This window comes from Actinia tenebrosa, unplaced genomic scaffold (genome assembly GCF_029948245.1).
Source record: "Actinia tenebrosa isolate PJP-AT-01 unplaced genomic scaffold, QUT_ActTen_1.0 PGA_scaffold0__85_contigs__length_37466705, whole genome shotgun sequence".
In the NCBI taxonomy this organism is placed as follows: Eukaryota; Metazoa; Cnidaria; class Anthozoa; order Actiniaria; family Actiniidae; genus Actinia; species Actinia tenebrosa.
Window position 1 is genome coordinate 11,752,564 of NW_028292569.1, and position 22,747 is coordinate 11,775,310.

A 22,747-nucleotide genomic window follows, 5' to 3' on the forward strand; every position below is an offset into this window, starting at 1 on the left:
ATTTTTGTCAAAGTGCTATTGGAAAGTACGTTGTTCGGTAATTTTTGACATTGATAAGATTAAGTCAAATGAAAATTGACTATCAGCGACTTTCAATACTGTAGAATATTATGCTTATTGCTTACTATCAATCACGTGACTTTTTGGAGTTGACTGAGGGGCAAACAAGCGGTTTGCTGGGGGGCAACTAGCGGATGCTAAGTCAAAACATATCAAAATAAGTCCTCAAACTATTGTATTTGACTATTTTCACGACATCAAACCAGAAAATAAGAGATCAAAACTACCTCCAGGATTCTACAAGCCATCAAAAAAGAGCTATTACCGGAAGTGACGTCTATTGATAGCAACCTATTCTAATCAGAAATAATACTAGCAGGAATTAATAATGCAAAGGTTGCTGGTATAAATCAGAGTCAACCTTGTACCTGCCAAATTCTTGCGTCTAATGACTGTACTTTCTCAAATTACGACTCACGAACGAATCCTATCTGTATCAAATTAAAAATACTGAAACTTGATGATCTTATACGGTCTCATACTGCTCTATTTATGCATGACTTGTATAAAATAAACTAACCAAATCTTTTGAATGCTTCTTTCATTTAGTTAATCAAAGTCATTCTTACAGAATGGCCTAAGTCTAAGTGTACTGGTGTATACTTAACCCACAATTAGGACACTTTGTGGGACTGATTCAACGTCAAATTTTCGGGCGCTAAAATATAGAATGAAATTGATTAATCTTTGGAAAATCTGAAGAAAGATAGAATTAAAGAAAAGCTAATCAATAATTTACTTGAATCTTAAACACATAATTCAAATTTCATATCACTTAGTTGCACCACCTATTCTCTCATTATCCATGATCATTGTATAATGTTTTCTTTATTTTCTTTTCGTTTTGACATATCTGTTAAATAATTATACTAACTTCTTATTTTTGTATATTTTCATTGTATCTCGTTTAGTTGTTTTTTTCAGTACGTTTATAATGACCTTTTGTGTGTTATTGATCTTTTGATCATTCTGAGATTGATATTATTTTAGCTATTTACCTAGTTTAGCGTTCATGGTTATTGGGCATCTAAGATATGTTGAATCGTTTTTATATTCGATATATTCACAGTTTGTCTGTGATTCTAATTAAAGTATATATGTTTATGTCAATACGTATATACGTAGTTATTGCACCATCATGGAAGTACCAGATATTGCACCATCGTGTCAGATTCTAGAAGTAAAGTGTAGCGGTTCAGCGACCTCATTGGTTAATTTATACTAGCGCTAATTAGAAACGCTACGTAAGCTCATTTTTTAAGCATAAGTCACAGTTAATCTTGCTGTCTTCATTGTTACTATCAAAAGTGTAAATGAATAATTTCTAAATTTCTTTATTAGCCAGTTCCATTTCCCTGATTTCAACAATACTGAACTTCCTCATTTAAACGTATATTTTCGTCATTTGTCGAAAAATGTCATTCGAGCTCGTTTGGATCTTGCACTTTATTTTGACGATATGTAAGTTTTCCAACTTTTAATTTATGTTTTATTTTCTGCTCTGTAATTTGAAACATAAACTTGAAGTTCAAACCACTTTTCTATTTGCACCAAAATTTGGAACTTGGATCTTAACTACTTAAAATACGCTTAACTACTTCTAATACGCTTCCTTTCACATCAACAGCTGGGGAGATTTTACAGCCAAAAGAGCTTAAAAGAAATGAAGGTGAAGACGTGGACTTCAAGTTTACAACCAAAGATAGGAACTCAATCCGCGCTGCCAATTTTGGCAAAAAAACTTCTCTTGAATGCGACCACACGATGAAACTGATTATTGTCACCACACAAATAGTTACACATGGAACAGACCTAGATACTGCATCAGACAGGCAATACAAGAATCGAGCCCACTTTATCGGAAATATTTCACTTGGTCATGCTTGGTTTCGCTTAATAAATGTTTCTGTGGCCGACCAAGGTGTTTATGCGGCCTGTATTCGTCAAGATACCGATTTAAAGCGTAAGATGTATGAAGTAAAATTGTCTGTAAAACCCTCATCGAAAAGAGGTAAGTTTGCATGTAAAACTAACAACTGCAGGATAGTAGCTAATATAATATACACTTATAGACTCGGGAAAACAAAACTATTTCCCTCGCAACCAGACATTTTTAAAGTGTTTTGTTTAATAGCAACTAAGAAATATTGAGAGTTCAGTTTAGAAAATAAGCTAGAACTTAATTTAGCGAGCTAAATGCATGAAAACTGATGATTCAGTACAAATACGACTCACATACGGTTTTGTATTTCTCTACCAAAAAGCGAGGAGAGTAGTGCTCAACCGCGTTCTTAGTCGCTTTTTTCGTATTTTCCGAATCCTTTTTTTCAATGAAAGTCTATAATTTCTCTGTAGGCTGAAAATAAACCCCTGAAAAACTGTTGTTTTGTTTTGTTTGTTTTTTAGTTCCATTTGTATAATTCAAAATATTTGTTCCCGCTTTTTTGTATGTGATTGGTGCAAAATATGATGCCATCAGCGTTTTTCACGTTCGCGATCACGTGCACTTGTTTATTTTCACGACTACTGACACATGCAACTTTTTTCCTGGTCGGGATACATTTGGATTTAACTAGTGTCGCGTAGTCATCTTTCAACCAATGAGAGTGTTTGCTTTATAACAAGAGGTATTATTATATGGCAAGGTATTTCCATGCGCTATAATTGATCAATTTGCGGTCCATAAGTTATGGTACAGACAGAAAAATGAATGGTTCGCTGAGTATACGTACTTATGATCTTTTAAACATTAAAGGCTGGTTTTCACTAGCGACATAAGCGACGGAAGCAGAAGCATAAGCATGAGCATAAGCTTAAGATCGTTATGTTCTAGTGTAAATGAATGTGACGGAAGCATAAGAGAAAAAATAGGAAGTTTCCCGTGCCGGGGACTGAGTACGAGAATTTGATTGGCTTACCACCAGTAGTATAGGGAATGGGGGTTCCAGCGCAATCTCAACACGGGATAAGACCCGCGTCAAAAATCCATTTACGGACGACCCCCACTCCAAGTGTGGTTGAGGGCAACAGCGCACTTAAATATGTTAGTCTATATATGGAGTGCGAAGAATGTAAGAGAACTTTTAAGAAAGAAGCGGATTTGAAAAAGCATTTGAAAATGAAGACGAAGTGTATGAGCAGTTATGATTGTGGATGTGGTAAGAAGTTTGAGACTAAGGTTAAATTGTTTTGGCATTGTCAGGACTGTGAGTACGACTACGACGACCTAAAAAGTGCTTGGTATTAGGTATAAAATATTTCCTATTATATAGATGGAATCCCAAAGCAACTTCAGCACGGTGTCAATACCCGGTAACGGTGAGATTGACGTTAGACAGTTTTGGCGTCAGTCAGAAAGGAAGGTTAAAAGGACTCTCCGAAAAGGTATAGAAGAATTAGGAGCCCTGAAAGCGAGCATAATGGTAGAAGTAAGTTTGTCAAAAGACGAGGTAATGACGACAGCAATGTTGCGATCAAAGTCGTTAGTGATATTAGAATCCACGAATCTGGATAGGTCACTCAGTGAAGCCTTAGAAGCAATAATGGAGTCGCTGTCTAACTACACGAAAGAAGGATCGGGTTGGACAGTAGAGGAGGTTGAAGGAATAGAGATAAGTATAGCCAGGTACGTACCCATACGAGGGGGGAGTTACGTACCGCTACCAACGTGGGTAGAAAGGAAGAAGGCTATTGTAAACGTGAAGAATGAAGACAATCGATGCTTTATCTGGGCAATCAGGTCTGCACTGTATCCAGCAGAGAAGGATCCCTGTAGGACAAGTAAGTATCCCACAGATGATTTAGAGTGGGATGGTGTGGAATTTCCCATGCAGTTGATAGACATCCCCATATTCGAGGAAATAAACGATCTAGCAATTAACGTTTACGGAGTCAGAGAGCAGACGATAGTACCGTTAGTTCTGTCAAAAAGTAAAGGAGAGCGCGTACATTTATTCTACCACGGCGGACACTACTCATGGGTTAAACACATTAGCAGACTATTCTACAGACATACTAAGCACAAAGGCAAAAAGTACTTCTGTGACTGCTGCTTGCTGTCATTTACATCCTTAAATGCCCTAAAGAAACACGATGAGATCTGCCGCGGAGTCGAAGAAGTGGCGCAACGGATCCAGATACCCACCAACAAAGAGCTTTCATACGCAGACCATCAAAAGCAGATGCAAGTGCCTTACGTGATATATGCAGACTTCGAAGCGTTGATAACTAAGGAAGAGCAGAAAAGTGGTGCCACGAATAAGGTAGGATTACACGAGATCTGCTCCTTTGGTTACATAGTAGTCAGATCAGACGGTAAAGCAAACCCTCCTGTGATTTACCGAGGTAAGAACGCAGCTAATGAGTTTCTAGAAGCATTGCGAGAAGAGGAGGGGGAGATTAGAGAACAATTAAGACGTCCAAAGAAGATGGAATTTACCAAAGAGAACCAGGAGGCTTTTAACAAGGCAAAAAAATGCCACATTTGCCAACATACGCTTCTTCAGTTTGGAAGACGAGCCAAGAAAGCGTGGGATGAAGATGGAAAGTATCTAGGAGAAGCTCATTTTAAATGCGGGAAGTATGCTAAGAAGGATGAGAAGCCGGGAAAGCCCTCCACGCACTGCATTCACTGCCACAAAGCATTTGTTGAGGATTTCTATGTGGATAAGGTTAGGGATCACTGCCACATCACGGGTAAATACAGAGGAGCGGCTCATTGGAAATGCAATATAAACTTCAAAGTAAATCCAGACATGGAGATTCCGGTGTTCTTTCACAACCTCCGCGGTTACGACTCCCATTTGCTACTACAAGGAACAGACGGCTCCGACGTCAAATGCATACCCAACAACAAAGAGCGCTACATGTCCGTAACTGTGGGTAAGCTAAAGTTCTTAGATTCGCAGCAGTTCATGGCGGACTCCTTAGCAAACCTCGTAAAGTATAACACCAACTTTCCCATTTCCAGTCAATATGGCGCGGAAAGGAAAGGAGTCTACCCATACGAATACATGGATTCCTGGGATCGATTCAAAGAGTCCCTACCACCCAAAGATCGCTTCTACAGCACCCTAAACGAGTCCGGTATAAAGGATGAGGAGTACCAGCATGCGTTAGACGTGTGGGAAAAGTACTCCTGTGAGAACATGGGGGACTACCACGACATCTACCTAAGGTCTGACGTAGTGCTGCTTGCAGATGTTTTCCAAAGCTTCAGAAAGATGGCTATGGAATATTACGGATTGGATCCCGCTAATTTCTACACGGCTCCTGGGCTCAACTAGAGTGCTTTGTTAAAGAAGACAAATGCGCAGTTGGATCTCCTAACGGAATACGACATGTATCGGTTTATGGAAGACGGTATTCGTGGCGGCGTATGCGGGCCCAGCCGACGTTACGCCCGCGCAAACAACCCCTTAGTAGAGCACGACCCAGAGAAACCAACCACATACATTTACTACCTGGATGCGAATAACCTTTATGGTTGGGCAATGTCACAGTACCTACCTGTGAGAGACTTCGAATGGGATCCAGTGAAGCCGATAGACTTCTACATGCAGGTAGGAAAGGAGGAAGACAAGGGTTACGTTTTAGAAGTGGATCTGGAGTACCCAGAGCGCCTGCACGACGAACACAATGAGTTCCCCTTAGCACCAGAAGCGATAGAGATACCATTTAAGCAGCTAAGTCCGCTGCAAAAGCAAATGTGCCCTGGTTACAAACCGTACAGGAAACTAACTATGAACCTGATGGATAAGAAGAAGTATGTGGTACATTACCGCAACCTGCAGTTCTACGTGCGACACGGAATGCGCGTAGAGAAGATCCACAGAGTCCTAAAATTCACGCAGGAACCCTGGATGCGCCCCTACATTGACTTTAACACGCAAAAGCGTACCGCAGCGAAAAATGACTTCGAGAAAAACCTCTTCAAACTGATGAACAACAGCGTGTTCGGAAAGACAATGGAGAACATCCGCAAGCGCGTAAGCGTAAAAATAGTCAGCACCAAAGAGGAAGCAGAAGCATACGTGTCACAGCCAGGCTTCGTTAGATACGTAGAAATGCTGAACTTCTACGTGATTCACATGAAAAGGGCAAACCTCTTACTAAACAAGCCCGTTTACACAGGCTTTACGGTGCTGGATCTATCGAAGCTGCTTATGTATGAGTTCTACTACGATAAGCTTAAGCCAAAGTACGGAGACCGCTGTCGCCTCCTGTACACAGACACCGACTCCCTAATTCTAGAAGTGCAAACGGAAGACGTTTACAAAGACTGCCTCCCCGACATAGACGAGTACGACACCAGCGGTTACCCGAAGGAGCACTTCCTTTACTCTGCGAAGAATAAGAAGGTAATTGGGAAGATGAAAGACGAAATGTTAGGAAAACCCATAGTAGAGTACGTGGGTCTGAAACCAAAGATGTACAGCGTGCTAAAGTTAGACGGCGTAGAAAAGAAAGCTAAAGGCGTAAAAAAGTACGTGGTTAAGAAGGACATTACGCACGAGTCCTACCTCAACGTATTACGAACACGTAAGGAACAGCGGCATAAGATGAACAGCCTGCGCAGCTATGGTCATCAGATACATAACGTCACGCAGGAGAAGGTGTCGCTGTCTGCATTTGACGGTAAGCGATGGATGTGTGATGACGGAGTGCATACGATAGCATTCGGACATCACACGATAAGCAGTTCTTCCATGACGAACCCACGTGTGGGGCCATCGTGAAGATAATACAAGATGGGCTGACCCTTCTTAGCTATTACGCTTCGGATCTGGTAAGTTTCCAAAGACCAATTAGGATCCGTAGCTCTTTTGGATCCTCCTTCTAATTCACCCGGTCCGTAGAGATATCGGACTGTGACATTACCTAATTTTTTTTCATGGGGGAAGACCGCCCTTGAACTTCTGACGTAGGACTTGTGTTCCACGTGTTTCTTCTTCATAGCATCCTTGGGTTTCATTCCCGTAGCCCTGGCCGCCTCGTTGTTCAAAGCCGCGACGACCTGGGGGAGCCTCTGAGTCCATTCCCTGTTGCGTTTGGAGGGATCTTCCAGCTCTTTCCAATACTGGTACCCAAAGAGACGCTCGGCCAAGGTCTTATTGAATCTTTCGACGATGCTCTGACCCCTGTGGTACTCTGCTTCGGCTCTCCTAATTTTAGTGCTGTGGTCTTTCAGGGTCTTAGTAACCACGCCCATGAACTCTGTCCCCGCATCCACTTGCAGCAGCTTAGGCCATTTCAAGACGCGCTTATAAATCCTACCTAGGGCTTCTGCGACTTCCCCAGAATCCTTGCTGGTTATGAGTTCGGCGTCCTTGTATCTGCTTGCGATATCAACTACGGTCAAAGCGTACCTATAGGTCTTTTTTCTCACCTTGTCGTGCGGTAAGAAAAGCAAATCCGCCTGATGAACTTCATTAGGGGCATTTACGGTAAAGCTGGGCCTGGGAATGTACTTGGGCACGGGAAGATAAACCTGCCAGAGGGTTTGTTTTCTTAACCAATTCTTAGCCGTTTCTTCTGATACCCTGGCCGCGGTCGCGAGTTTCTTGATAGCTGACGCTCCTTTCCAATAGCCCTCAGGTCCATAGTAAATCCTTTTGAGTTTGTCCTCTACGCGGCCCATTATATGAATTCCAGGACGAGATTGATCTTACGTCCGTTGAAATCCACCGTCTTTCCGTCCACCTTAATGGTGATGTTTATGCTTTCTACCAAATGAGACAAATCATATTCCAAAGAAATGGGGGTGTATTCTACCAGGTCAAATGGATTACCTTTGGGCAGAAACTTGGACATAAGAGAAGACTTTTCTCCATTGTTGTAACTATGGACCAAGTCGCAATAGACTTCATAAGAGGATGCGACTTTCCATTTCACAGGTATGGCTGTGTCGGTAATTGTCTTGCCCGAGGCACATAATAAAGATCCCAATGGGTCAGACTTTCCAAAAGTTACTGAATAGTTTGGCATATTATGTTTGAAGGTCATTTCGTGCGGCAATCCTGTGGTGAGCGTATAACCGTGTTTTGCTAATTCCTTAGCAAGGGTGATTGGTGTGTAATGTCCATCGGGCAGCAATACGCCTTGATAATTGCCGCCGCCTTTATGCTCAGTGACCAAGGCATTGACTAAATTATACCAAGAATTGTACAAAGAACAACTAACCAGCCTAACCTTATGGGCTTTGATGGGGGGATTCAGATAAGTGGTAAAGTCATTCTTGTCGCTTTCCAAAAAGACGATCATATATTACAGGGGACAAGTCCCCTTCTAGAAGCAAGCTACGCTTGCTGACTTAGACTAAATACGCCAAAGCTACGCCTCCGGCCAGCCCTGCGACTCCTACGAAGACCAGCTCGCTATCTTTTTGTTTCTTAGAAGGCTGGTAGTAATTCTTAAACTGGGGCTTTCTCAACCCCGTTAATGCCGCGGGGTGTGCTTGCGCATAGAGCTTAAAGGCGTAGTCTGTATTTTCAAAGTTCTTGTCTGCCTGCATTTTATCTTGGTAGTTCTTGTCCAACCAATCCCTGTAAGCTTGTCTTTTTTCATTCCAAGCCGCAACGTCTCGCTGATATTTCTCCAGCGCTAAATCATGCCTTTTCCTCTCAGCGGCCAAATCTCCGCTTTTGTCGCCTCTGACTAATCTATCCAAATACTGACCACCATAATTAGCTCCAGTGAATGCTAAAGCTGCAATGACTCCACCTACGACCACGCTAGCCATTATATATTAGAAAATCACAGGGATTTTCACGAGTTATGTCGTTGGCAGGTACTTTTCCTTCCGTAGGTAATCCTTTACCATGATAGCTCCGCCTACGGCAGCGGTCATCTTGGCAAAATTAGCGAAGCTCTTGCTTGGGTCTTCAGTAAAGTCTTCTTTGAGCACTTTCTTACCTACCCAACCAATACCCGCAACGATGGAAGTAATAATAGCTGCTTCTTCAACAGTTTTCAATAACGCGGTTGACATTATATTACAGAGAGAGAAGGAAAATCTAGGTCGCCACGGCACGTGGTGATAAATCTACTCCATTTCAGGGATCTTACTTTTTCTAACAGCTGGTTCCACAGGTGCGTGCACGGGCGCGTGATATGTTGGCGGTTCTACTTTTGGCTTCGTAGCCCGCCATTGTAAGTAAAGGCTGCCTGCTGCTATAGCAACTCCTAACGCGCCAATGACGTACCCAGGATTAATGAAGGATTCCTCTTCTTTTTCCTCCACCTTTTCTTCTTTTTTGGCTTTGTTCTTTTTATTCATCTCCGCGAGCTTCTTACCGGCAGCGACTCTGCCTGGAGATTTAACCTTGGTAATCTTTTGCTCCTCTTGGGGCTGCTCTACCTTCGACTCTGGTTCACTCATTTATATCTAAGGACTTGAAGGACTTGATAAGTACTTGACTAAGTACTTAAGGACGACTTGGAAATAACCTGGGCGCGACCTGACCAAGTACTTAAGGACGACTTGACTAAGTACTTGAGGCGACTTGATCAGGTACCTCAGCAAGTGCTGCCTGGAAGACCTTTTCGACTTCTCTGTCCTTCTTGAAGTCCTTCCAAGACACCAGTACCTCCTTCAAGTCGACGTGCTGAGCTACGCGCAAAGCCGCAGAGGCGACTGCCATTAACTTACCGCACTTCAAAGACAACCACCCGCAGGTTATCTTAAGTTCTTGGGATATGACATAGTCATCTCTTATGTCCTTCTGTAGTTGCTCCACGTCGTCTATGGGCAGCGCAAGTCCGAGAAGCTTGGTGGCAAGTCGGATAGCGGAGTCTGCTACGGCGTCCGTGGTCTTACTTGCAAGGGCAGCCTCATACCTCTTATGGAACTTCTTGACTTCATCTTCTGACAACTTATTAACCTGCTCATGGGTAAGTTCCTTGCCTATCATTTCTTTACACTTCCCCGAAGACACAAGGATGTTAAGTTGTTCCTTAAGGTTACTTTCGTCTAACTGCGCGGGGACTTCATCTAAGAGCTGCTCAATGTCCATATATGTTAATGGAATCATAGATTCCAACCGTGTAGGGAAACCTCAAAGAGAAGATCATTTTGGAATGTTGGTGCGTCTTTAAATGCCGCATGTATTCGTGTAACTGTTCCTTGCTTATCTCACCGCCGTAGTCAGAGAGAATGGTTTCCAGATCACTACGGCTCGGAGTATAAAATACGACCAGGGAGCCTATGTTTTCCCTAAAGGGTTTAGAGACGCTGGTAAGCTGCTGGGAAAGCAACCAAACGCTAATATTGTCATGCCTACCGCTAAAGGCAAGCTTCACCAACTCCGAAGTGCGTCTTTTTACGTCGTCCCCGCAGGCAATGTCGTCCAATATGAGTAAAGTCTGCGTATCCTTGGGGAATTGTTTGTGCCAAAACTTCAAATGGCTGGATAACTCGTTAGGGTCTAAGATATCTACGAAGGAGTCGTCGTCTTTCACTCCTATGCCCGTCCAGGTGCGGTTATTCACGTAGGTGGGGCATAATAGCACTATGTAGTCAAAGCGGTATCTAAAGGGTCCTAATAGCTGCTCTACCACGAACTGGGTCTTTCCGCAGCCGGTGGGTCCTACTATCAGAGCGTTACAAGGCATGTGATCTGGGTTCATTTATATTTTAGAAAATCACAGGGATTTTCACTAGATATATAGATGGAGCCAGTGGAAGCAGTGCAAAAATTGTCGCCGACGCAAAAGATAAAAGAGACACCATAGAAATGCAAAGGGAGGAGATCGATCGGCTGAAAGAGCGCGTGCAGGAATTGTACGATGAAATGTGCGGTCTGAAGCGCACGGAAAGGTTTGGTGCGCTTTTGACGATGGCCGGTTGGGCAAAAGAAAGCGTGCAGGACTTTATTAAGCATCCCTTATAAGGCTTAAATAACACTTAGTTATAATGAAGTGCAAGCAATGTGAAAGGGAGTTCAGCAGCAAGCAAAGATTGCAATATCACGTCGAAAGACGGGTATGCAGTAAGGAAGTAAACAACGTTACCGTTTGCGAGGACTGTGATAAGCAGTTTAGCAGCGCGCAGGCGTTGGAGTACCATCGTAGCAGAAGGGTTTGTTTAAAGAATGTATGCGTGCGCTGCGACGAGGACGTTACCGACGTCTGGCACCGACATAGATGCCTTGGTAATTACGATCTGCTGGGCGTAGCATGTGAGGAGCACGGTGACGTTGCCGCCCGATGTTGTCCGGTTGACACCACGAAAGAGTTAACGCAAAGGAAGAAAGAAATAGACGAAACGTTTGCGGAGTTTGACCTCGTAGAAGGTGTAAGGTGGGAAGATAGGGAATATTGGGAGGCAATTTGTGAGCGCTGCGGCTGTCAAAGGAGCGGTCAACATATTTGGCAGTGTTTGTATGAGGGTCAAGGCGGTTTTAAAGAGTACTTAGATCGCTTTGATGCTTGGCATGCCAGTAACGAGGCGGCAAGGAAAGCCCGTAGAAGTTAGAAAGGGGACCTAAGATAGTAAGATAGGTTTGTGCAAAGAGTCTCAAATCCTGATCTTATTTTTATTGTTGTTTGTTAAGTATCATCAACAAAACAACAATAAAAATGAGGACCCCTTTTAAAGGAGGTTGCGCACTAAGAACAAATAAGGCATAGACCTCTTTTCGTGTCCCAAAAGACGTCGATTCATATTCCTAGGTAGTAAAGTACGACTTGTGCAAAGAGTCTCAAAATACGACTTTATTTTTCTTGTTGTTTGTTAAGTATCATCAACATTTAACAAAACAACAATAAATATAAGGACCCCTTTTAAAGGTATATGCTAGCCTACGCAGCCGCCTTCTAATCACCCTTTCAATATATGGACTGTATTACTTGTGAACCTGCTGCTGACTGCATAATCCCCCATAAGGAGAAAAAATACTCCTGCCTTTATTGTGGCAGGGTATTCTTAGAAGACGCCTTTGACGACCATTGGTGCTTTGCCGACCCTAAGGCACACCGCACCCTAGCGGATGCACTTAATCACAAAGAGGATTAACCTCCTTATTCCGTTCGATGTCAAACTTCCAACGGCCGTCGACCTTACCATAACTGCGTAAATGGGTGTATTCCTCACCTTGGAGGACATACCGCACGCAATCCGGCGCCCAAAGGGAATATTCCTGGCCTACGTCGTCCTTTAAGACCAATCGTAGGCGGTCTAATTCCTCAAAGTGGACGTAATTTTTTATTTCGTATGCTTTACCATGATCCAGGTCGCGCCAGTGGATTAAGTTAAGTCGCATTATATCTATGAAATATTTTTAAATGCGTTGTTAAAGTTTCAGGTGTCTTAAAACGCTTTATACACCACTTACAAGGAATTCTAATGCCCGCGGAGTATTCGTCTATAGCCCTGCAGAGGACGTCATAGTCGTTGGAGACCATTGTCTTAAAGCCATTAAGGTCATACTGGGAAATCAACCGACTTTGGTCTGCGGAGAGGACGCCGTTTCCTTTCGGGGTCTTTAATTCTATGACGAATCCCCGGTATTTTTTATGGGCGTTTAAGATGAGGAGGTCAGGCTGACCACGTTTGTAGCCTTTCTTCCAGCACACGATGCGCTTTTTTGCAGAATCCTGTAGTTCTCCTAGGCCGGGCACTAGGATGATTTGGGGGTGAAACCTGCGTATGTAATCCACTACTTTAAAATGCAGGTCGGATTCGTTTTCGATCTTAAAGACCAACTTATTTGGGGTGTCAAAGCGTTTGTTAATAGCATATTCCCCGGTTTTCCTAAGGGCCGGCAGTACATCTCCTAGGACCCATTTACGAAACTTCTTTGCTTCTTCTAACTGAGACCCAAATATTAACTCATAGAGACCTTCTTCATTTAAATACCTGGAATGTGGCTGTTCATTAAGGGTGTCGACCTGACCGACGCCCCTTATGTTTTCCCTTAAGAACCGGTTTTCTGGGGAAACATGTCTTCCGATTGCATCCCTGGTGTTACTGTAACCCAAACTCAAAGCAACCTCGCGGGCTTTAAAGTATAATTTGTCGCCTTGCACTATGCATTGCAGTTTCGTGTCGTTGTTTTCAAATACGCGAAGCATTGTATATTTAAGAAATATTTTAACATTAATATGCAACGCTCTTTAGCTGATTCATTTCTACGCTCAGTTGCGCGTCTGAGACGACGAAGACGTAGCAGTTTATTTTATCGCCGTCGCCCGCACTGGCGTTTTTGGTGCGTTTGATCTCCAATGTTATACCATCCTGCGTATTTACTAGACGTAAACCCTGCCCATGTAGGTCTTCGTCGTTAATGGTGCGCATGTCAATCCATAACGCATATTTGTCCTTAAAGAATTCCTCAGGGCTAATTTGGTCGCCAAACTTGCGCATGGCCTCTCTGTACACGTCTGCGGGCTTTATCCCCTGGGAGTAGACCTTGTTTGGAACGCCGTTTATGTTGACCCCTACGTTAGTAATGTTGGGGTTGTGAAAGGCTTCGGAGTCGCGCTTACCGGCCTCGTAGGGTTTGGCAAACACCAACATTAACCCCGTGAGACTTCTTCGGGGGAGGTTAATGCTTTGGTTGATAACCTCATCCGTCTTATCCAAGAAGCTAAACGTCTTATACATTACTACGTGGTCGTAAAGGAATGCCTTTCCGGCGCTGTATTCCATGCCAGCGCTACGGGCCAGCTCTTCGCTGTACACGGTCTCATACTGTAGCTCTAAGTTGGTAATAGAGTATGGGGTTGTCGTGGTAAGTGCAGTGCTTAGCCCACCAATGATGTTATTAGCATCTGCTAAAGTTACTTCAAACTGTAACTCGGATAACTGTCTTGGGTAATACACACCGTGATTCGTGATTACTTCAAAGTCTAATGGTATGACATACTTGCTACCATAGGCGGTCTTTATTCGCTTTGCGTCTGCCACTGCGGTTTCTCCGCTGCCGTCAGTAGGTTGCGTTTTCGTAGGTGTGCGGACCTTACGTAGAATGACACTACCAATTCCCTGCTCTATCCTTTGCGCGCGGTCAAATGCTGTTAACCATAGATCCTTATAGGTGGTATACAGATCGTACCTATTCAAATCTAATAGCGATTCCCCGGCGAACTTTACGCGCATCTTAGAAACAATGTTGCGACCCACGTTGTTAACGATAATCCTTTCGTCTGTGTGGCTTGACTGCACCGCTAGGTCGAACCTTAACGCCAAGGTGCCAGGAACTAAGACTAGGTTATCCGTTAGGCGGGGCACGCCTACGTACAGGGTTTCCCCTGGCTTAGCGCTAGAAGGTGTGAATGTGACCCGGTGAAAGGTGCGTTCTGCTTTCAGCCCGCCAACCTGCTTAGGTAATACGTTGGGATTTAACTTTGAGCTTATCATATATAATAGAAGTAGAAGGAACAGACCCCGACTTCGATCCCACCACTGAGGAAGGTCAGGCTGACATTAACGACGGTGATGGAGAACCGCTGCTTCCCACCCAACAAGTCGACGATTCCCTAAGGGATAGGATTGCAAAGGTCCTAAGACATCCCAAAGCACGCGAGTACACGTTTCCGCGTGAGCACATAGAGCTTCAAAACATGGGCGAGCCGGAAGCAGCCGCGCGGGAAACCGTAGAGTGGGCAACGCAAGAGCTAGAGCTGCGCTACGACAACTTCGATGCTGACGACGTAAAGCTCACGGAAAAGGGAAACAAAGTCCTCATGAGCGTCCAAGACTTAAGATTTCCCGACAAAGACCGCTGGACAAAACCGCAAAACCTCTTTGATGAGGAGGGCAACGTTAGGGGCGACGTCTTAAGATTAAAAGGCTTTCAGCAGGCTACTAGAAGCATGCTAGAAAGGTTGAGAGCCCTAACCGAAAGGGTTGAAATTGAAAAGCGTGCCGAGGAGCTGCAAAGGGAGTTAGAAAAAAGAGACGCAGAGTACGCAAAGCAAGGTCAACTACTCGCTGATGCTGAAAAGAAGTCCGCCCATCAAGATGAAAGAATGAAAGAAATGAGAAACCAGTTGGATAAAACCCTGCGCGACAGGGATAAAGCACGGGAGGACTTAGGAGAAGCCCAAAGCTCTGGCGCCTCAGTGGAAGCACTGCGGGAAACGTTGGAAGAAAGGGAGGAGGAATACATGAAGCAAAACCAGCGGCTTGCCGACGCGCATAGGAGGGAGGTTGAATTTAAAAATCAAGAAATAAGGGAGCTGGTAGACCAAAGAACCCAAATTCGACGCGAAAGAAATCAAACTCAAAGGGCTCTTAACCTCACCCTGCAAGAGTTGGATCTAATTAAAGACGATACCGATAACCTGCAAACCACCATAGCCGGCTCTTTAGTGGAACGGCGACGGTTAATGGCTGAAATCAATACTAAGGAGGAACAAATCCGGCAAAGAGATCAGGCCATCGAAGACCTGGAGGGGCAAATAGAGCGGCAGCAAGAAGTAATCAATGACCAGGCGCGCCCCGAAGAAGAAAGGGAGGCAGCTCAAAAGGAAGTAGATACGCTCGAAATACGCCTTGCGGAATTACAAGCGCAAAAGGAAAAGCTGGAAAAGGAGCTGGGGCTTACCACCAAGGAAAAAATAAAAAGAGCTCTGGTGAAGTATGGTATTCCGCTGGCATTTGCGGTTGCTATTAGCACCGTAGTAGGAGTTATCCTATCCGCGCTTAAGGCTACGGGCGCGGGCGTAAAGAAATTAGGCAATGGACTAACGGACTTGGGAAAAAAGATGGCAGCCGGTCTTCCTGGGCTGTTGGGTTCGGTTGTTTCCTTGGCACTTAGGGCCGGCGGAGAACTGCTAAAGTTTGTGGGGAATAACATTTGGATATTAGTCGTAGCTATTGGAGTGGTACTCCTGAAGAAGATTCGGGGATGATCTTATCTGGGTACGTTACTGGTGGCTTATCGTCGTCGGGTACCCGAGGCATCCTCGACTGGGGATAAGTAAAGATAGTATTCACACCGCCTTGATAATGCGGAACTAGCGGCAGCACACTCATGGTGCTAATGGGCTTATGATTCCAAACAGCATCCGTCGGAGGATTTTTTGCCGGGGCGGCATTTATCCGAAGGTAGGCAACGTCGTTGGGAAGAACCTGAAGCTTCGCATATTGACAATTGGCTATCATGTGAAAAGTTACCGGCGTTAAGTCTTCTACAGTCGGCGGTGGGGGTTCCGACGAGAAATGAACTGGGTTCCTATTATTATCTTTTTTCTGTAGGGTAGTAATGGGCGGTCATTCTCATCAACGATCCTAAACCCGACATTACACGAATACCCCGTCGAAATGCTAATGGTACACATGATCAATCCCAGGCCCCCAACCTTCACCCACAGCCCGGTGTCATGCCAATGCTGTTCTAAGTAGTCCTTCTCCTCCAAAAAACGTAGAAACCAATCTTCCTTCGCGTGTGGGTTCATATATCTAAAGGCTCACCACCGTAAGAGTGCTAATGGTCTTGTGATTATAGGCTGTATCTCTCTGATTTTCTATGCTATTTATGCTAACGCTCCCGGTGTCATCTACGCGCATTTGCAGCTTTACCTTCCCATGGCAATCGGCGACCATGTGGAAAGTCCAAACCGATAGATTTTCGGCGCTGCCGGGGTTGGGCTCTACGGAGAAATGCGTAGGCTCCCTGTTGTTCGTCTTATTTCTCATAGGCTGCAGTACGCCATTCTCATCCAGGAACCTAAAGCCGACGTTGGCGTGACTACTCGTGCCAATGCAAATACTACAAAGGATCAATTTCTTTCCTGAGTAATTCAAGTCTACAGACATGCCCGTGACATCAACCCAAGATGCCTGGGTGTATTTTTTCTCGCCTGTGTAAGTCGTATAGACACAATCTACTCCAGCTACGTAGGGGTTGTTCATCGCCATATATAATAACTCAGACCAACGCCTGCGGCGGCTAAGCCGGCTTTTAGTAAGTTATGGTCATATTCCTCAGGTATCGCAGGCAGGACCTTCTTTTTGGGCTTCTTCTTTACGTTCTTTGGTGCGGGCTTTTCTACGTGCTCCTTCTTAGGCTTCTCCACGAAATGGGGGATGCTTCTAAGAGTGTCAGAGTTCACGTCGTTCACCCCAAACTTCATGTCCTTGGTAGCTCGCTGCAGCTTATTGTTGTAACCCACGACGGAATTGGCGTTGATAACCAAATTACTTGGCATCAACCAACAACCAGGCGACAAAGCGTAATCCAGTCGCACTTTAGACTGCTGCACTGCAAGTTGATATCTCTGCACCGACTTAGAGATCTCATTCTCGATAACAGCGCTTTCGAAGAGGACAAGGAATACTTGTTGCGTTTCCTGTGACGCACCGGAGGCATCTACGATGGGGCTGCGAGTGCTAACCTGGGCCCCTAGAATGCAGTAAACAAAGGCTTCGATGCTTCGATTAATCCTTGCTAGGTTTTTCAGTCCAATGCCCTTTGCGGCAAAGAAAGGCGCCCAAGGATACTTTTCTTTGCTTTCTATGTAGTAAATTAAATTACCCTTCGTTCCGCTGCCTCCTAAGTCCGAGAATTCGTAAGAGCTAGGATACCCCATGCCCGGCGTTTCTATGCTGGCACCAACATACGAAGCATAGGTATAAGTCTCTCCTAAACCATGGGCGGTACCCTCTTTGTTACGAAAATCGGGGTTGGTAAGCTTAAACTCATTCCTTAATCGCTCCCATGCGACTTTGTCATATTTGTTATCCTTCGGGTTAAAGATAGTGTCACTAGGAAGCGGCGCTCCTAACTCAAACAATATCCTACGAATAGTAAAAGCAACATGAAATCGCAGGAAAGGAATATGGAACATATCCGCGGCTATACCGCATCCTTTAGTAGCAGCCCAGACGGCAAAGTTTAACTGCTGCGGCCAATACCGCATGTTGGGACCTGATAACCATTCTCTGGATTCTTTCCCTGAGGTATGTTTCATGGCAGTTTCTCTAAAGATGTCTCTGACCTTTGTCTTGAAAGTCGTAGGACCCACGGGGATTTCTAAGGAGGTAACCATCTTAGCAAAGTCATTCGCTCCACCTTTGTTGTCGTAAAATGGGTAATTCTGGGTTGCCGGCAATAGATTCTCTGGAAAATTAGGTTGCCTTTCTTTATGCTCGGGTTTTGGTTGTAAAATCTTAGGATGCTTTGGCTCCAAGTCCGCATTGCTGTACATCCTAGAGCCCTTATAGTAAATACCATCGGGCCTTCTTTCGAACTTACTAGGGTCTGCATGCGGAAACATCTTCCTAAATGCTCTCCAATTCCAGTAATCCCGGTTGTTGTGATGTGGCTGCTCCTGTATATCATTCCCAAAAGCGTCGTACATTAGTATATATAATGGATGTTATACCATCAGCACCTAAGTTGTACCCAGATGTTCCCTATACTACACCTAACGAACTAAACGCCGAAAACTTTCGTCTGAATAAAGCGAACTTAATCTTGGCTTACTTGGAAGGGCAGACAAAACACTACGAAAAAGTTAGGAAGAAATACGTCAGAGCCCGGAGTACGCTACATAAGATTGCGATAACTTCAGGATCCATATCTGTCGTGTTAACGGGCTCCGGCGTTGCTACTTCGCTTACTGGGCCGGGAATAATCGTTGGAGTTCCTTTGGCCGGCGTTGGGGCAGCCTGTGGTATTATTTCGGCTGTTGCTACGGGCATTATGAAACAGTTGTCAAGCAAAATATCAAAACACGACACGACAATAGCTCTGTCAAGGGCTAAAGTAAATACAATTACCGATCTTGTCTCAAAGCAAAGGCTTTGCGTGACAGAAAGATAGACGACGTAGAATTCTCGCTTATTCTGGCCGAAGAAGACAAATACGAGAAACTAAAGTCGGACATAAGGAATAAAAAAACAGTCGTAAAAGATCTTTCCGAGGAATCTCGCAAAAAGATCTACCAGGAGGCAAAAGAAGAGCTTCAAAGAAAGCTTGCTCAGTAAATATCGTGACGGGATTCTATTTACATATCGAACGTCAGTCTAGAAATTACGCGTAATCTTATGCCATAAGATTTATACCATAATACACGGCATGACCTTATTTAGTAAATTATTACGCGTAATATAAATTATTTAGCGAATTATTACGCGTAATATAAATTATTTGCATGACCTTATTTGGCGAATTATTACGCGTAATTTCTCATCTTATACCATAAGATTCACTATCTTCTTGGAATCCATCCCAAGAGGGGGTGGTTGGGTTCGATTTCGTGAAATATTTCGTAGATTACGTCAGGGTAATAAGGAATATCCTTATCCAGCCGACAAAACATCCACTCGGCTTTTGTCATATCAGAAACCTCAGGAATAGACTTACCGGTAATTTCAGACAAAAGATAGGGAATAGCTTTGTAATATTTCCCTAGCTTTAATTTTTTCAACGTTTTCCGTAGACTTTGTGGGGTTGGCTCTTCTAAATGGTCTATGATTTTCTTCTTTACTTCGTCGCTTAAATATATCGGATGTAAACCTTGGATATGAAGTATTTTATTCTCTTATATGCCGTTTTCTTACGACCTCCATTGGCGTAATACTGCTCTCTGGTAGCATTTGGTACGGCATTACGAATATTCTTACCACACTCGTAACACTGTGCTGAGGTGTCGTCTTCTATTTGCATTTTCTTACCACAACAAATATACTTATTTGGCTTAGTAGGTACAAACTTGGGTTTCAAGCACTTTACACAGAAATCATAAACAAACTCTTTACATTCTTCGCACTCCATATATAGACTAACATATTTAAGTGCGCTGTTGCCCTCAACCACACTTGGAGTGGGGGTCGTCCGTAAATGGATTTTTGACGCGGGTCTTACCCCGTGTTGAGATTGCGCTGGAACCCCCATTCCCTATACTACTCCACCTTGTGCTTCTGCATGTTAGCGACGGAAGGATAAGAATCTGGTTTTCACTAGCGACATAAGCGACGGAAGCAGAGGCATAAGCATGAGCATAAGCATAAGATCGTCATGTTCTAGTGTAAATGAATGTGACGGAAGCATAAGAGAAACAATAGGAAGTTTCCCGTGCAGGGGACTGAGTACGAGAATTTGATTGGCTTACCACCTTGTGCTTCTGCATGTTAGCGACGGAAGGATAAGAATCTGGTTTTCACTAGCGACATAAGCGACGGAAGCAGAAGCATAAGCATAAGAAAAAGGAAACCTTCCGTTCCTTCTACGTTTGCTTCCGTCGATGTTCTGCTTCTGCTTACGTCTCCGTTTTTTGATTTTCACAGGAACATAAAGTGTCTTACGCTTCTGCTTCTGCTTCCGTCGCTAGTGAAAACCAAGCTTAAAGTATTCGTCATAAAAAAAAAACATTTCTGAATGAAAATTGCGGTAAAAACAAATAATATAATAAATTATTAACGAGATAACTGGAAGTTTCTATTTATGTTGGGCCAGTTCCAAGAAGAATATGATTTATTCTCTCGAATTTACTTGATTTTTAATTTTTGTTTGAACCATGACCTTTGCTAAAATATATATTTATTCGATGTTTACTAACATTTTAACATTAATATTAGGGCCATCAGCCAGAAGCACCATTGGATCAAGGAAGTCAACCACTAGCTCAAGTGAGTAATAATCAAAACATTTCAATAAGTTCCAACGCAAAGTAAAATTTGAAAATATTTGCATATGAAAGAATCAACTCTCAAGAGTGGCATCACAAGGTATGAAATGGGATAACAAACAACGAACGTAAAGAGGTCTATAATAGACAACAATAGCGGCGTGTCTAAAATGCGGGTAACGGGTAACGGGTAACAGGTAACAGGTAACGGGTAACAGGTAACAGGTAACGGGTAACGGGTAACGGGTAACGGGTAACAGGTAACGGGTAACGGGTAACAGGTAACGGGTAACGGGTAACGGGTAACGGGTAACGGGTAACAGGTAACAGGTAACAGGTAACGGGTAACGGGTAACGGGTAACGGGTAACGGGTAACAGGTAAAATATATAAATCAATAATTCATATGATGAATAACCATGAAAATATAAATATAGTATAAAACAATAATAATAATGAATACAAGAAAACTCCCTGGTTTATGTTCGTCCTTGTTACTTATATCTAGACGGTTTTGGATATTTTGTTACATGTAACTTATATCTTATTAACATTACATCATTGTATGGCACTCGCAGCACTAAGATTCCACTTACATATTGCAACGACTAGTATTATTTACTAACATGAATTGCTAATATTTTGACTTAAAGCGTTATGTTTTCTCGACGTCTAATTGGGCGTTTGCCGTTTAAGTAAACATCAAGTCAGTATTTTCACTTTTATTCTTTATTCTTATTTATTTTCGCCCTTTTGCGACTCCTCGTCCGAAGAATACCCAGCAACTGCTGCGGCATAGCTTTTTCGAATCATATCCATGAATGAAATTTAGACAAAAAGCTATAAGCTAGAGAACAACTATTGAAGCGACTGTTTAAAATGACCTCTGTGTAGCTACAACAAGGGGTCGTGTTTGGAGGTGTCCAATAGCTTGATACCCACAGGTGGTCTATGGCGTACATTCGGGGCCAAAAATCGAACTTTGCATTTTACATTGTACTTTCTGTTTTTTTGCCAACATCATGTTTTTGACATACAACTTTGAAGATATAAATGCTTAGTTTTCATATTCGACTTCCAACATTTCTTATTCTACTTGCTAGTTTTGCTATTCCGATATATACCTTTGTTATAACATGCAAGATTTCTCATTCGACATCCAACCGCAATCCAAGAGATAAATGTATCGCGGACTCATTTACTGTTGTCCCCCACCCCCAAGTAGGACATGTCAAAACGTTCCCCAATTCTTTGCTTGCAATGCACGTCACTTCCGGTCATTATGTATGCATATTTCCAGCTGACGGTCAAGCATTCAGCTGGCGTACAAAGCAATGTATGTGTTTACAAGTTGTCAAAAGAAAATTTTCGTAAAATATGCCCGATTCCTGTTCAGTTTATGGTTGTTCAAACCGATCTAATAAGAAAAAAGAAAAGGGTTTGTTAGAATACCTAAAGAAGTGGTTCACAAGGGAGATCGGACAAGAGATTTATCAAAAAGACGTCGCCACCGATGGCTGCTATCCTGACTAACAGTACTGTATCTTCGAAAGGAGTTGAATCTTCACACGCTCGTGTATGTAGCGATCACTTCGTAAAAAGTATTCAACAATTCTATATTTGTTTGAGTTTGAAATTCAGATGTTATTTCTTTGCTTTGCACGTGTTGGTTTGTTGTAAACAATGAAAATACGATGATGCTTGTAGAGTGTTTGTAGGTTCGTCGAGTCGTATCGAAGTCTGTTTACTAAACAAATTCTATACATGTATATCTTATCTAGGTTGTCCAAGCAATATAAATGACGAAGACGACATAGATTGGGCCCCTAAATTGAAGCCTGGCAATCAGAAGATAAAACAAGCCACAGAGAGCTCTATAAAGCGCGGTGAGAGAAGCAAACAGAGATCTGAAACGTCTCCATTCCGAAGCTGCTAGTGCCTTGCTTGACTATAAATGCAGAAGCAAGCTCGGCTGATTGATGAAGAAATGTCTTATGAACAAACCATATATGATCCGCACCTATCACTCATCACTCCAAGGTAAAAACATGTAACTTATTTATCATCTACTTAGCTTTGTTATTGATGCCACGATTCCCTTTTTTTATTAC

The 22,747-nt window shown here is 43.3% G+C and overlaps 1 protein-coding gene across 1 annotated transcript; it reads left to right on the top strand.

The window, feature by feature from the left end:
• The first annotated feature begins 1,430 nt into the window (after positions 1 to 1,430).
• Positions 1,431 to 22,574, top strand: LOC148913488 (uncharacterized). Its single transcript, XM_089030790.1, has 4 exons — positions 1,431 to 1,521; positions 1,688 to 2,071; positions 20,588 to 20,638; positions 22,418 to 22,574. Exons 1-4 carry the CDS (start codon positions 1,476 to 1,478, stop codon positions 22,570 to 22,572), a joined length of 636 nt encoding a protein of 211 aa, XP_088886916.1. The 5' UTR covers positions 1,431 to 1,475; the 3' UTR covers positions 22,573 to 22,574.
• Positions 22,575 to 22,747: the final 173 nt, after the last annotated feature.